This window comes from Salvelinus fontinalis, chromosome 38 (genome assembly GCF_029448725.1).
Source record: "Salvelinus fontinalis isolate EN_2023a chromosome 38, ASM2944872v1, whole genome shotgun sequence".
Classification (NCBI taxonomy): Eukaryota; Metazoa; Chordata; class Actinopteri; order Salmoniformes; family Salmonidae; genus Salvelinus; species Salvelinus fontinalis.
The window spans coordinates 9152505-9168823 of NC_074702.1; the positions used below are offsets into that span (position 1 = coordinate 9152505).

Consider the following 16319-nt stretch of genomic DNA (forward strand, 5'->3'; position numbering starts at 1 on the left):
CAAATTGGATGCCAACCGCCATTAAGCCTCATAGAACAAGAAGGGCTGTAAACGTAGTTGTGTTCATTCCTTTGACCAGGTTCTACGATTGATTTTAGCCCTCAAGTCCGTGGCGTAGGCCAAGTTCTCCTGCTGTTCCGATTTCACTGTTTGCTGTCAAAAAGGAAAAAAGTATTTCACATAGGCCTACATTGATTTACAGGTGGAGGACAAGTAATATTCATGAGTATCGTCATTTATTTCCAAAGCATACTTTCTCAGTCTCCTCAACACAGACAGAACAGATTATTTTGATCATTGCACCTCTTTTGCCATAAAATCAAATTGTGTAGGCTACATGCACAGTCCTGGAAATGTATTGCACTTATAGCCCTTTCAACATTCTTAACAATGTGCATCTCTTTATCTCATAGTCTTCTGTATCTCAAAGGAGATTAAGTATCCTTGCCTGGCTACTCAAACTCCTTGCTCCAGCCAAATGCTACGCCATGCTCACAGACATTAGTTTCTTCTCCGGATCTGAATCTGAGTACCTCCCTGACGATTTCTAGAAAGCAAACACATTCTAACTGTTCTGATTGGTCCCAGAAACCGATGGGTTGGACCAGATCCAGAGCACACGTCGGTAAAGGGGCGTTTAAAACGTTTGTCATTGGCTTTGATACTCTGATTGGTTAAAGATGATCAAATCGCTGATTCATTTGATTTGTACAACACCCCTCATTTAGACGTCACCACAAACGACTTCAACGATGGCAGTCTTAGACTGAAGTATGTAGTGAACATAGAGCAGCGGAAGTATTCAATTTGAGCCGTCAGCCAATAAGTACCCACCATAAAAGTAATTTATGAAAATCTTTGTAATATACACAAATAAGATTTCCCTGTATATAGAACCATTTTGTTCAAAGACAATAACCTCTATTGCAAAACACTGCCAACATGTCTTTTTTTAGTTTTTGTACTTTTTACCCCTTTTTTGTGATATCCAATTGGTAGTTACAGTCTTGTCTCATCACTGCAACTCCTGTACTGACTCGGAAGAGGCGAAGGTCGAGAGCCAGGCATCTTCCAAAACTGCTTGCTTAACCCAGAAGCCAGCCAATGTAGAGGAAACACCGTACAATTGGCAAACGAAGTCAGCGTGCAGGAGTCACTAGAGCACGATGGGACAAGGACATCCCAGCCGGCCAAACCCTCCCCTATCCCGGACGACGCTGGGCCAATTATATGCCGCCTCATGGGTCTCCCGGGTCACGGCCGGCTTTGACAGAGCCTGAGATCGAACCCGGGTCTGTAGTGAAGCCTCTAGCAATGCAGTGCCTTAGACCACTGTGCCACTCAGGAGGCCCATACCATGTCTTTTTAAAGTCCCCAAGTAAAGTAGTTATGGAGAAACTTCTGTCCTTCTCCGGGGCCACAGGTCCTCAATCCACTGATGTTCTTAGATGGCTGATTTCCAATAGATCCTGTAACAGTCCATCGACATTCATTGCCAGGGTTTGATTTACAAGGCTACCCTAGACACTCCCAGGCACCTCCAAACCCCTCCAATCATTTACGTTGACACTCCTGTAAGTGTTAAAGGTATTCATGTCAGTCCAGTGGCTCTCTCTAAGGCACCCCCTCTAACGCCATTCATCCCCTTGCCATTCATCCCCAATAAGCAGGGTGAGGCCGGGATGGACAACTCCAGTCTGAAACACTATGTTTCATCCACTGTCCAAATCCACAGCTCCACAGTAACTAAACCACATTGATACACAGTGACTATGATTCCCCCAGCGCAGTCAGGCAGTGGATGGTTTGTCATACGGCAGCCGTGGCTGTCGTAATTTTTAGAGCGTCCAGCAGGTTGCGCTGTCGGACCCTGAGGCTGGCTATGGTTTCCAAATGGGACTCAGGAGTCCATCCTCTGTGTCTGTCTGACAGCCTGGTCCCCTCCACCCAACCTGAGGAATGACAGAGGGAGAGGGAGGGGGGGAGGAAAGAGGAGGAACAGAAGGGAAAGAGTTTTAACAAAAAGCAACTAAAAAAGCAACACATTTTTAGCACTCAATAACACTGAGGTATGGAGACGTTGTGTATTCCCACAACCAATCAGGAAGTGGGTGGTTCTGTCCTCCTTACCGTCGCTGCTCTGCTGGTGGACGAGAATGACCTCCGCCTTCTCCAGGGACAGCTCATCTGGTTGGTGGGCAACGAAGGCTCGGATGCACTGCATCTGTGTGAAGTCTGAGTGGGAGAGAGGGTCAGAGGTCAAATACAGCAGGGACAAGATGTCCCCATTGTCTGGCCATGCTAGGCTGGATGGCAATATAGCAATTTTCAACCCACCTTGTGCTGTAGAGTAGTCAATAACAGGATGGGGCCTGGAGACAGCTGAGATCCAACGCAGTTTATCACCTCTGAAAGATCACAAGAAAACACTTTTTACACACCTGTGGATTAAACTACTCTCATTCTTTGTAACACACACACAGGCTCACACACACACAACCCTCTCTGTCTTACTGTGTGTCGGTGCTAAGTAGCAGGGCTTTCTTGTTAAGGTGGAGGCGGAAAAGGTTCTTCTCTAGAGAGTGCAGTTTGACCCGACAGTTCTCAGCTCTCAGTTCTGACACTGGAGCATGGTCTATCACCGTGAACCTGCCCCCTCTAGAACGAGGGAGGAGAAGAGGAGAGGAATGGAGAGTTAATAATGCCCAATGATGAGAACATTGAAAAACTTGTCAATAAAAAGTAATATTGGTCTAGATTTCCTAATGCTTGGTTTGCTTTGGTTGTTGTGTGAGTGTGTTTGTCTGAAGGGACTCACTCTTTGTTCAGCGACAGCAGCAGGTAGTCATTGAAAAGGTGAAGGTAGACACTCCTCTCTGTCTCCTTCAGAGAGAAATCCATCATCTCAGTCACCGGTCCCTCTCTCACCAGCCTACGAGACTGACTGACCAGGGGGAGAGTCTACAACACACACATAGGTTAAACTCGGTTAAAGCTTGCTGCTGTACTTGTATTGTGACTTGTTATTGTGATCAGTTCAACACTGATATGTTCAAGGGACAGCATGTAAAGCAGGGGATCATGGGAGATGTAGTTTATTACTCACCCTGCATTCAAAGTCCACTCTGGCACTGAGAGAGACCAGCGACTCAATGCTCTTCATTTGAGTAATACTGTCATTGCTCTCCTGGATCAACTGAAGGACCGAGGGAGAGAAGAGAGATGGTTAACAGTTATCTCTTGGCTACATCATGTAACAGCACCACCAGGAGGGGGGAGGGGGGAGGGGGGGGGGGGTGTAACATACTCTCTCCAGTAGCTTCATAGCTTTGATGGCCTGGACCTCCTCCTCTGTGCCTTGGGCTGTTCTCTTCACAATGTTCTGAGGCAAAAATACAGAGAGAAATGGAGAGAATGAGAGAGATTGAGACGAAGAGGATTATAAGGAGTCGCATACTTAGATTGTGCACTTAAAACATACACACACACAGCCACATAAACAGACCTGCACAAGGAGTTTGATTCTTGTGATCCTCTGGAAGGGGAGGATGAGGAAGGAGCGAAGAGGAAGACGCTGACACACTGGACTGCGTTCCAACTTCTCCACTACCCGCCTGAACCCATGGTTCTCATCCCTGCAGGGCAGACAGAGAGAGAGAAAGAAGGTGCTGTTTGTAAGTCAACGTAAACACGTATAAACGTGCAGTAATACAAGGAGTGTCAGAAAGAGTCTGGCCAGTCAGTGAACCCTGGGGGAGGACTCACATGAGTCTCTGGTAAGTGGCATCCTGATATGATTGGTTGGTGAGGTAGGGCACGTAGACCTTCTTGAAGCGTTGACAGTGGCGAGCAATGATGTCGCACACGGTGAAGTGCATCATATCAGATTCCACCCTCTCTTCCAGCTTCGACAGAAAACTACGAGAACAACAAATACAGAGAAGGACTATGAGGTAAACGTTGACAGAAAAAAGATAAAGAGGGGCATAGAGGCCCTGTGACATTCAGCCTGTGGGTTTGCTAGTTTGAGGAGCAAACAAATAAGTCCCAGTCCTCTCACCTATGGCTGATGGCTCGAACATCAGCCAGCCTGGAGAACAGCCAGCTCCTGTCCTGAGTAGTCAACAGCTCCCCGAGCTGCTTAGACTTGACAAAGTGATCCACCACAATATCCAGACTACGACAGTACGACGCTTCTGAAGTTACAACCTCAAACTGCACCTGACAGGAAGAAGAAAGGAAGAGGAGAGGGGGAGATTACAAGCACTGTTCCAACTACCCCAAGGACCCATAGATCCAGGCTCCAGAAAATCAACATTAGCTACTAGGCCCCTGGCAAATGTCATCATCGACATCGCTGGTTGAAGGGTCAACTGTTTGTTTTTGTTTACCTCCTGCAGGCGTCTCTGGTCGTCAGTCAGCTCCCCAAACTCAGCACTGGTCCTGACCTCAGGGATCTCTTGCCACAGGCTGGGGGACTGGGTGAGGGAGATGGAGAGGCGGGGAGAGGGAGGCCTGCCTGGGGGTGCCTGGGGCGGCTGTGGTACGGGCAGGAACTTGGCACTGGTGCCACTGGAGGTAGAGCCAGAGTGGGACAGAGAGTGGGGGTGGATGACTGGGGGGAGACGGGGTAAGGGCCTGCGGGCCGGAGGGAGCGAGGGGGCCAGGGAGGAGGGTACAGGGGACAGGTGGACAGGGAGCTCCTCGTAGATGGAGAGGGCGTCAGAGCAAGACTGACTGAGGATCTCCCTGTTCTGAGCTGTCTCACTGTACTCCTGGTAGAGCTGGGAATCTGAGAGGGGGTGAGGGAGAGGAGGGAGAGAAAAGAGGGGAGGTGGAGGGGAGGCAAATAGAGGTGACGAGAGAGATGAGTAGAGTAAGAGAGAGAGAAAAGTTAGACAGGGACAGAATGGGTATAGATGAAGAGGACAAGTGAGAAAGAGGCAGAGAAAGAAAGCAAAGGAGAAAGTGGAAGACAGTAAGAGGACAGTGAGAAGAAAAACAGAGTTAGGGGGAGAAATAACAAGAGAGGGAAAGGTAGAGAGAGACAGAGAAGTGGGTTAGCCAGAGTATATGGTTTGCATTTTACACTTTTTGGAATGCTATGTTGTAGCAGCAACAGTTGGTATTAATTGGCGTTAAGAGATATGAATACATGCACAAACCTGACTGTGGCCCTGGAGCACACACACACACACACACACACACACACACACACACACACGACTTCCCCATTCCATACAATTTCACCATGACTCATAGATCTGCAAACCTGCTGCCATTTTGGTATGTTTAAATGATTGGGTTGGAAAATTGAACTGAAAATGAAATCCTACAGTTTATAGGTTCCATGGAAGAAACCTACAACATGTTTGAGCTGGAAAACAATCTGGGAAAATAGAGAAAGGGATCAAGCACACACTGTATACATGAGTAAGCCATTCACAGGAAGAAGTCTGTCTTGGGACTCACAGTATACTGCTATACTGTCATATCTAGTCCCAGTTTCAATCTGTCTGTGGACACGTTTGTTTAACAGCACCCTTACTGGCAGATGATATCTGTCTGTGGAAGTATCTTGTTTAACAGCACCCTTACTGGCAGATGATATCTGTCTGTGGAAGTATCTTGTTTAACAGCACCCTTACTGGCAGATGATATCTGTCTGTGGAAGTATCTTGTTTAACAGCACCCTTACTGGCAGATGATATCTGTCTGTGGAAGTATCTTGTTTAACAGCACCCTTACTGGCAGATGACATCTGTCTGTGGAAGTATCTTGTTTAACAGCACCCTTACTGGCAGATGATATCTGTCTGTGGAAGTATCTTGTTTAACAGCCCCCTTACTGGCAGATGATATCTGTCTGTGGAAGTATCTTGTTTAACAGCCCCCTTACTGGCAGATGATATCTGTCTGTGGAAGTATCTTGTTTAACAGCACCCTTACTGGCAGATGATATCTGTCTGTGGAAGTATCTTGTTTAACAGCACCCTTGCTGGCAGATGATATCTGTCTGTGGAAGTATCTTGTTTAACAGCACCCTTACTGGCAGATGATATCTGTCTGTGGAAGTATCTTGTTTAACAGCACCCTTACTGGCAGATGATATCTGTCTGTGGAAGTATCTTGTTTAACAGCACCCTTACTGGCAGATGATATCTGTCTGTGGAAGTATCTTGTTTAACAGCACCCTTACTGGCAGATGATATCTGCCTGTGGAAGTATCTTGTTTAACAGCACCCTTACTGGCAGATGATATCTGTCTGTGGAAGTATCTTGTTTAACAGCACCCTTACTGGCAGATGACATCTGTCTGTGGAAGTATCTTGTTTAACAGCACCCTTACTGGCAGATGACATCTGTCTGTGGAAGTATCTTGTTTAACAGCACCCTTACTGGCAGATGATATCTGTCTGTGGAAGTATCTTGTTTAACAGCACCCTTGCTGGCAGATGATATCTGTCTGTGGAAGTATCTTGTTTAACAGCACCCTTACTGGCAGATGATATCTGTCTGTGGAAGTATCTTGTTTAACAGCACCCTTACTGGCAGATGATATCTGTCTGTGGAAGTATCTTGTTTAACAGCACCCTTACTGGCAGATGATATCTGTCTGTGGAAGTATCTTGTTTAACAGCACCCTTACTGGCAGATGATATCTGTCTGTGGAAGTATCTTGTTTAACAGCACCCTTACTGGCAGATGATATCTGTCTGTGGAAGTATCTTGTTTAACAGCACCCTTACTGGCAGATGATATCTGTCTGTGGAAGTATCTTGTTTAACAGCACCCTTACTGGCAGATGATATCTGTCTGTGGAAGTATCTTGTTTAACAGCACCCTTACTGGCAGATGATATCTGTCTGTGGAAGTATCTTGTTTAACAGCACCCTTACTGGCAGATGATATCTGTCTGTGGAAGTATCTTGTTTAACAGCACCCTTACTGGCAGATGATATCTGTCTGTGGAAGTATCTTGTTTAACAGCACCCTTACTGGCAGATGATATCTGTCTGTGGAAGTATCTTGTTCGATTTTACTGACTTTTTCATTTCAAATTTCAAGGAGCGTAGTTAACCTAGAAATACATGTGCCTTCACAGATTCCATACCTACATAGCCATAAACACAAGACTAGCTCTCTCTGCTCATTGTAGCATAAAAGGTGCTATTGAACTAACATTATTATCATATTATTACATATAAAATACATTTCAGAGAAGTGGATGTGTGAAAGTGGATGTGAGTGCCTCAGGGATGAAGGAGAGAAAAGAGAGGCAGCGCAGTAGAGGTAGAGGTAGTGCAGTAGAGGTAGTGCAGTAGAGGTAGAGCAGTAGAGGTAGAGCAGTAGAGGTAGAGCAGTAGAGGTAGAGCAGTAGAGGTAGAGGTAGTGCAGTAGAGGTAGAGGTAGTGCAGTAGAGGTAGAGCAGTAGAGCAGTAGAGGTAGTGCAGTAGAGGTAAAGGTAGTGCAGTAGAGGTAAAGGTAGTGCAGTAGAGGTAAAGGTAGTGCAGTAGAGGTAGAGCAGTAGAGGTAGAGGTAGAGCAGAGATACTCACTGTAAAATTTGGAGTTCCTCCTAGCCATTCTGATGGTATCCGTGACATTCCTGGACAGAGGGAGAGGCTGGAGTCAGGTGAGGGAATCGTCCACACTTCATCTACAGAAGTAGTGTTGTACATTGTATCTCTACTATTTGAACTCAGGTACTAACTAACACAGCCTAGTGTTTAGGTTAAATTGCAGGCAACAGATCTAACTGTACATATTGCATGCATGACATCAAAAGACTGACTCTATACAAGGCAAGTGGCCATAAAATATGACAATGTAATAAAACACACAGTCACTGTGGTAGCCCAGTGCACTAACATGACATATGCCCCCTCCCTCCTCCCTGCTATCTTCTACTCACCTCAGGTCCACGTCTCCCCAGTTGAAGCTCACCTCCTCCTCCTCATCATCTGGAAGCAGAACATATTGGTTCCAGTGTAGTCCAGAGAGATAGAGCAACATAACCCAATAATGTAATATACTGTGGCTGAGAACAGCTCAGCCCAACATGGCCTACAGAACAGAACAGGCAGAGCTGTTTTGGTTACAGAAACAAGGATTGGTTTGTTTGCAAAACTCCCCTGGCTGCGCTCCTCTCTAGGTGGTGTGCTCTAAACAGAACTACTGAACTGAAGACAGAGCTGGGATAGAATGGATAGAAGAGTCATGGAGGAGGAATGAGTTCTGGTTCCAGACAGTCTAACCTTGCCTATTTATTGCCAGATTCTGGGATTGCCACACTGTCCCCACATCCACTGTCGTCCTCCCTTTCCCCCGCCTCCTTCCCCATTTCAGTGACTCAAAAACACTACATTAATTACTTTTGTATACTACAGTTATTTTACTACAGTATTTATACTATAGTTAACTGTAAATACTACAGTATACTACAGTAAATACTATAGTATTCCAGTATTCTGCAAAAACGCTACAGCGAATACTACAGTAAAGTCTGCAAAAACACTACAGAGAATACTTAAGCAAATAGGCCCGATGGGTAGTGGTATATGGCTAATATACCATAGCTAAGGGCTGTTCTTATGCACGACGCATTGAGGAGTGCCTGGATACAGCCCTTAGCTGTGGTATATTGGCCATATACCACAAACCATGAGGTACCTTATTGCTATTATAAACTGGCTACCAATGTAATTGGAACAGTAAAAAGTACTTTTTTGTCATACCAGTGTGAGACAGTCTGGTATACCACGTCTTTCAGACAATCCGCATTCAGGGCTCGAAGCACCTGGTTTATAATATAGTATTTATACCATAGTATACTATAGTATTTTTTCATGTGGTTATCAATAACTAAGAATTAACGTTTGTTTATATAACTGTCTTCAAATTAAAAATTTGAACTCTTCTGTCTGGCATTCTAAAAGGTTTGGTTAGGTTGACAAAATGAGATGATTTGAGATGATCATGAAATTAGTTGAGTAATAAGATCATAATTAGGATATTCTAATGTTAATCTGTGTTAGGTGTTGAGTATTAAGACCATAATTAGGATATTCTAATGTTAATCTGTGTTAGGTGTTGAGTATTAAGACCATAATTAGGATATTATAATGTTAATCTGTGTTAGGTGTTGAGTATTAAGATCATAATCAGGATATTCTAATGTTAATCTGTGTTAGGTGTTGAGTATTAAGATCATAATTAGGATATTCTAATGTTAATCTGTGTTAGGTGTTGAGTATTAAGATCATAATTAGGATATTCTAATGTTAATCTGTGTTAGGTGTTGAGCTGCTTTTCTCTTGATTTATTCCTCCTTCTCTTTCTGTCTGTCTCACCTGACGCCTGGAATATTCTTGTTCTGCGATCCCTCGCATCTTCTCTTCCTTCTTCTTCTTCCTCGTTTCTTCTTTCTGTTGTCTTGCGGAACCCCCGCCTCCGAAACTGAACATCGGTGCCCAAATCTTGGAAACTACAAGTGCTCTTCACCCCCCCTCCTCCCGTTTTATTACTCTCTTCCTTGCCCTCCCTCATCCTCTCCTCTTCCCCTCCTACCCTCTTCTCCTCCTCCCTTTCCACTTTCCTCTCCTCAGTCGCCTCTCCCACATTCCCCCTGTCCTCGGTCCCATCCTCTATCCTCCTTTCCTGCTTCCCCTCTACCACACTATTCTCTTCCCCCTCTCCCACAGTCCTCTCTTTCTCCCCTTCTTCCTCCGTCTTTTCCTCTATGGGGGTGATAGGTTGTTCTGAATCAGTGTTGTATATAAGGCTGGGGCAGCTGGTTGGTTTGTACAGGGTGTTGCTCACAGAGAGAAACAGATCTTCCTCTTTCTGGGCATTCGCTTCTTTCTCTGCATCCAGTATATGAACCTCGTCCCCAACTTCGACCCCTTTCTCTATCTCACCCTCAACCTCTGTCACCATCTCTACCTGGATATGTATATGACTGTCTGTTTGTCTGTCCGCACACACAATGCTACCCTCCACCTCCTCTCCCTGTCTCTCTCCCTGTCTGTCTGTAGGTGTGTCACCATGAGTATTGTGTAGGGTCAGGGCAGAATGCATGTCTATGGGTTTGCCATCACCAAGCATAGCTGTGAAAGCCTCAGCATGCATGTCTGTTAGTTTCTCCCCTGTACCTCTCTCATCCTCCACCTTCCCTGGCTCTGCCTCCCGTTCAGCCAGCCTCGCCTCCACCGACTTCCTCCCACGCTTCGTCCTCTTCTGAACCGTGGCGTAGACGGTTGAGGCTCCTCCCCCCTCTGGCGTCTCATCCTTTTCTTCCTCTAGCTCCTCTTCTAGCCTCTCGGTCCCTCTCGCAGTCTGGCTGACCTCTTGACCTCCCTGTGACTCTGGCTGGGGGTTGCCAAGGGCGTGTTCCTCCGAGCTGCCAAGGATCTCGCTCAATACGTTCTTGGCCCACTTCATGTGTGAGGCCTGGGAGTGGCGCTTGGCCTCCTCTTCTGTGCTCCAGGCTCCCCTTATACAGATGGCCACAGCTTCCTCTGGGCTCATCACTCCAGGGTCATTCTGGTCAGAGGTGGCTTGGTCAACTACAGGGATCCCATGGTGGTGGTACTCTCCACTGGGATGTGAAGATGGACCTATCTCTGGTTCTGTCATCCTACTGTCTGTTGGGTCCCTCTCTCTTGTTTCTCTGTACTCTTTATGTCTTTCTCTCCACTCTTTGAGGAGTTTTTCGGTCTCAGAGTTCCTCCTTTGCTCTATCTCAGCGTATGGGTTCTCCTCCACGACCTTCAGTCGTTCTCCGCTCTCTCGTTCTAGGGTGGTGTGACTGACGTCCACTATGGAGCTCTCTTCTGTGTCTGTTCTCTCCTCCTTTGGCACATGGATCTCATCCCACACTATTTTTCTCTCATCCTCTGCCCCTTGGTCTCCATCTCTGGAAGGGTTCTCATGAGGGAGGTGTGTGATGTCACCACTGTCCCTATGACCATATCCAGGATTTTGATTGGTCCGCTCTGATTCCATGTCACCCAAGACTGCTGTCTGATTGGGTTTTGACCTGGGCAATGTTTGTCCAATCACACAGAACACATAGGTGGGTTGCTTCTTCACCTTTCCGTCATTCACCTCTCCCTCCACTGCATCATCTTTTTGCTCTAACTGCTCTTCTGTTCTTTCTCTCTCTCTTTCATGTCTTCTCCCTCCACCTCTCTCCATCTCTCCCTCGCTCCCCTGAAAGCTAACAGGTTGCCAGGTAACATGGTTAGCAACCCCAACTTCCAAGAATTCCTTGCAGTCCTCAAACTCCTCTTCTCCACCGCTGGACACAGTGATAAAGCCGTCCTCAGAGGAAGGGATTCTATCTCGCCCTCCTTCCCACTCTCTCTCACTTCCTCCATCACTCTCGAAGAGTGCATATCTATCACTTCCTCCTTCTTCCTCTCTGTCACCCTCTGTGTTATCTGTCACATTCTCTCTCTCCGTCTCCCTGTCCCTCTGCCAGCGTTCCTCTCTCTCTCCATCGCTGTAAGTCTGGTGTTCCTCTCCTTTGCTATAACTCCTCCAGGCTTCTGTCTCATCATCTTCATCTACATTTAACCCTCTCTCCAAATACATCTCCCTCCCTCCCTCCCTCTCAGTTTCTCTCTCTTCGTCTATGGACTTTCTTTGTTCCACTGACCTATCCTCTTGTCCTTCTCCCTCTGTCTTCCTCTCTTTTTCTCTGCCTGTCCTTTGTTCCATGGATCTGTCCTCTTCTTCACTTCTATCTCTCCATCTGTTAGTGTGCCTATCTCTTTCTCGCTCTCTAACCTCATCCTCTAAAGAGGAGTCTTTGTTATATCTGACCTTCTGTGGTAATAACCACATCCTCCGCTGCTCAGGGCGCTTTGGTATCGTCTCCTCCTCTCCTTCTCTCCCCCTCACTCTATCTGGTCTCTCTCTTTCACTACACTCTCTCTGCCCCCTGTCCACATCTCCCTCTGACTCCTTCTCCTCATGACTTTTTCTTCCTCTTCTCCATTTTCTTTCCCTCTCTATGTCACTTCTCCATTCTCCGCTGCTCTGCACTCGTGGTGGCACCCTTGGGGCTGTCTCACTCGGCAATCGACTAGCTCCGTCTGCTCCTCCCTCCCTTTTGGGATCTGTCTCTCTGTCCTTCTTCTCCCTGCGCCTCCTCTCCTCATCCTCCCCCTTGGAATATCTCTCCCTCTCTCTGAATCTCTCTCCATCCATCCTCTTCCCTCTCTCTCCTGTTACATTGGGCTGTGTTTTCTCCCCATCTTTCTCTGGATCCCTCCTTTCCCTTAGTCCGTCCTCTCGCCTGCCCCCTTCTCTCACCTCATCCCTCTCTCTCTCCACTTCCCTCACTTTTCTCCTGTCCCTCTCTCTGTATCTCTCCATGTCGCTCTTTCCATCCCTGTCCCCTTCCCTCACTCTCTGTCTATAAGCATCTCCCCTTCCATCCCTCTCTCTGTATATCTCCCCCCCTCTCCATTTCTGTCTCTCCTTCTCTTTCTCCCTCACTCTATCCCATGCTGCGTTCCCCTCATTGTCCCCCTCACTTTTACTATGAGGATGTTTCAGTTCTCTTCTGTTGTCATCCCTCACCCTCTCTTTCCACTTCTCTCCATCACTGTCTCCCTCACTCCTGGTGTCCCTCTGTCCCTCTGTATTTCCTTCCCTCCTTCCATCCCCGCCCTCTCTATCCGAATAGTTCTGTGAATTTCCCTCTCTTCTTCTAACCTCCCTTTCTCCCTGCAGGAGTTTTGACCTCTCTCTCTCTCCATCCATATACCTCTCTCTTTTGCTCCATAGGTCATTGCCCTTTGAATCCCTTTCTCTTCTCCTCTCTCTGAAATCTGGCTCCGCTTCCCTTGCTCTCTCCCTCCGTCTCAATGTCTTATCCTCCATGGGCCTCCCTCCATTTTTCTCCCCGTCCTCCTGTGCCCTGATTCTCTCCTTCTCCCTCTCCCTCTCTCTGTACCTTTGGAAGTCCCTCTCTGCATCTCGATACCGCTGTATCTTTGCTGCTGTCTCTCGTTCTCTCTCCCAGTCATCCATCTCTGTTCCCTTCTGTCTCTCCAATTGTCTTGCTCCTTCTTTCCCCACATCTTCCTCCACAAATGCACTCATTCTTCTGTCTCTCTCTTTGCTATGTTTTATCATTCTAGGAAACGTGTCTCCTTTCTTTCTCTCCTTTTCTCTGTCTCTGTCGTTCCTGATCTCCAGATTTGAAGTAGGTCTTCCATTGGCATGTCTCTCTCCCGCTCTCCCCCTTTCTCTCTCTCTCCATTCCCTTTCCTCCTCCCTCCCTCTGGATATGGGGGCACACTCCTTCTCTCTGTTCCTCTCTCTTGGTCCGGGTTCCATCTCTTTTCTTCTATTTCTTGTTTTGTCCTTCAATCTCTCCATTTCTCTTTCTCTCCTCCATTCCTCCTCTCGGATCCTCTCCCTCTCTCTGTCTGTCCGGGCCACAGTTCTAGGTCTGGAACTTGTTTCGCGGGAGATCTGGCTGATTGGCTGAGGGTTCCGATAGGAAGCGCTTTGATTGGATGGATCAAATGTGTCAAAGGGAGTCAGACTGGGGCGTTTGGTCCCCATGGTAACATACTTTTTTTTAGAACCTGAAAGATGGTAATATTCTCTCATTAATGTATAATTCATCACAATCTGGACATTCTGCAAGGATACTGCTACAACCAATAGAATCACTTGAAGTAGCGACACTTTCAATCACTAAATGGAGATAAAGGAATGTTGAGATGAATGAAAATGGAAGGTTAACAACAGCATTAGGACTATTGTGGCCCTCGAACACTGAAGCTGAATAGTGGCCTAGTGTCTTTACAAGCCCTGACCAATGCTTCACTATTTATTTATTCAAATGGGTAGTAAAAAAAAATGTAAATTACAAAAAGGTGAAAATACTGTAACTATAATACAACACAAGTCCAATGTGTTATAACTGTGGGTGTTATGATGATAAGAATCACAGGCAACAATGTGTTTATGCGATCAGTTTGAGACCACAGCATCACAACCTTTAGTCAGACAACACTTAATAGCCAACCCTGTAATTCAATACACTTGAACTCAATGGGTTCTACTGCTAACTGCTTGAGTTAATTTAAAGGGAAAATCCACTCAAAAGCTATCTTTTCCCTTTAAGCTTGGAGCGCCAAGTATCTATACAACAACAGAGCCAACGGCAAAGTGTTGAAGATAATGACAGAAACAGCCCCGTAGATTATGTGACACCTGGGAACACTGATTTATTGAACGCAGCACAGCACACGTCTGCATAGCACAGTCCACATAACATCGCTCAGCACACCAACTAACACTAAAACAGGACTAACTTACACACAATGAAAACACACATGTAACACATAAACCACTAGACAAATTAGCCATGAATCAATGTTAGAACTGTAGAATGACTGGTAGATCAGTAGAGAAACACAGTAAAGAGATCTGAGGGACTCACCTGAGTTTAGTACGCTAGAGATGTCCAGTCTCCCTTCTCTCAGCAGCTCTCAGTTAGTTCAGTAGTGTGAACTAACAAGGATTGCACAACACAAGCAATCCTACCTCTCCAGATCTGCTGGGGGGGGGGGGGGGGGTTCAGAAAGGCGAACAAAGTTCTATTTCAACATTAATCCAATCCTGACCCTCTGTCTCTCTCCGCATCTGTTTTCTTCCCGATCTGTCTGTCAACCTCTCCCCTCTGCTCTTCTCCCTTTTGCTGTTTCACTCCTCCTCCCTCCTTCCCTGCTCCAATTCCCAAACAAGTCTGAACAGATTTACACTTATCTTCCCCCTCCTCTTTTTCTCTCTTTCTTGTCTTCACAGCCACTGTTATTGAACAGAGGAATCTGGACAAAGCAAACGAAAGGCCGCGGACTGTATCCCACAAATCAATCTGTTCTCCTTCCTCCCACACTGACGTGATCAGTTACTGTTGACCCCGAGATAAAGCTCGCTGACTCATTCTCTCTCTCTCTCATTCTCTCTCTCTCCTGCTCCATTCCTCTCTCACCAAATACAGGAAGTACACCTCCTGGGTGTCTCTCCTTTGTCTGTGATTGGTTGATGCAGGATTGACGGGTGTGTCTGCATAGCACACTTAAGGCAGGTAAGGGTTGTAGATTCTAGAATCAAGGAAGGGGGAGGGGAGGCAAAGAGGAGTGAGAACACACTCACACTGCAACTCAGCAAACAAACCACCAACACAGCAGGCTTATAAAAACGTCCCTAACATTCCCTGGAGAAGTAGTAAAGTGGGAAAGAACTCCAAGTTCCACAGAAAAGGAAAGCTAGTTCTTCAGATCACAGTAACAGGATTGGGCAATGACAGAAAAGGAAGAGGGACTTATATATATATGTCAGCTGTACTGTCAGTGCTGCTAGGGCCAGGAGTTTACCCAGACCACGTGACATGATTAGGAAACCTTGGGGCCCGAGTCATTACAAATACCAGTGATTTAAGTATGTAAACAGAGTATTTTTATTAACCATGAGGAATTACTGGAATCTGTAAGATCACTAAATAATATAAATCCATTAGATAATGTGTCAGATAGATGTATTGTAATGCTCCTTTCCGCTGGTATTTTCTGGGGTTCAATGAGGGTGGAGTGTCAGAGTGGAGGGAAGCTACACTCCCTCAGGATGGGAGACAGCAATCAATGGCAATTGAATGATGAAAATAATTTTTGGGGGAAAGAAACTAATCATCGAGTCTGTTGAAAAATATTTGTGGAGAAGCAACTATATTTTTACATCTGTCTGTTCCACCTCTAAATAATCCTATTGTAACCTCATCCCAAGATCAAACATACCTGGAGTGCATGCACTCTGTTTAAACCAATAAATGAAGTGGTGGGCCACCTCTAATCCTTTCATGTAAATACATGAAGGAGGATGCTAATTAGGTTACAGTGACAATCAGAGAAAACAGGTTTGGGCGATATCACCATCACCACTCCACACAGTGATCAGTGAAGAAACGTTGTTGATCCTGGAACATACTTTTGTCTATTCCATTGTGAGCTTGATTTAACTCTTGTTTTTCTTAAAACTGCATTGTTGGTTAAGGGCTTGTAAGTAAGCATTTCACTGTTGTACTCGGCGCATTTGACAAATACAATGTGATTTAATTTGAAGCTGTGCATTGCTGAAGCCATCAATGTCGTTTCACTGATTTACACTGGCTAAAGTAATGGGAAAACACGAGAGAATCGCGAGGGTTTAAATTCGGAACATCACTTACTGTGTGATGTTTGTTCGTTCTTGCCACCCTTACCAAGAACTTCCCAACTACAAATTCCCAAATCAG

The 16319-nt window shown here is 46.0% G+C and overlaps 1 protein-coding gene across 1 annotated transcript; it reads right to left on the bottom strand.

The window, feature by feature from the left end:
• Nucleotides 1-219: 219 nt before the first annotated feature.
• LOC129837269 (trichohyalin-like) lies at nt 220-15009 on the bottom strand. Its single transcript, XM_055903292.1, has 15 exons — nt 14469-15009; nt 9352-13605; nt 7914-7962; nt 7558-7607; nt 4392-4792; nt 4061-4221; nt 3766-3918; nt 3506-3635; nt 3308-3382; nt 3107-3196; nt 2819-2961; nt 2515-2658; nt 2338-2408; nt 2131-2235; nt 220-1952 (listed from the first exon to the last, which is right to left on the bottom strand). Exons 2-15 carry the CDS (start codon nt 13580-13582, stop codon nt 1810-1812), a joined length of 5946 nt encoding a protein of 1981 aa, XP_055759267.1. The 5' UTR covers nt 13583-13605; nt 14469-15009; the 3' UTR covers nt 220-1809.
• Between the last annotated feature and the right edge of the window lie 1310 nt (nt 15010-16319).

Coding starts and splice junctions, on each gene's coding strand:
- LOC129837269 (XM_055903292.1), bottom strand. CDS start 13,582: ATGGGGACCAAACGCCCCAGTCTGACTCCCTTTGACACATTTGATCCA. Junction 7,963..9,351: donor AAGAATATTCCAGGCGTCAG/GTGAGACAGACA, acceptor TTCTGCTTCCAG/ATGATGAGGAGGAGGAGGTG. Junction 2,409..2,514: donor CTACTTAGCACCGACACACA/GTAAGACAGAGA, acceptor GTGATCTTTCAG/AGGTGATAAACTGCGTTGGA.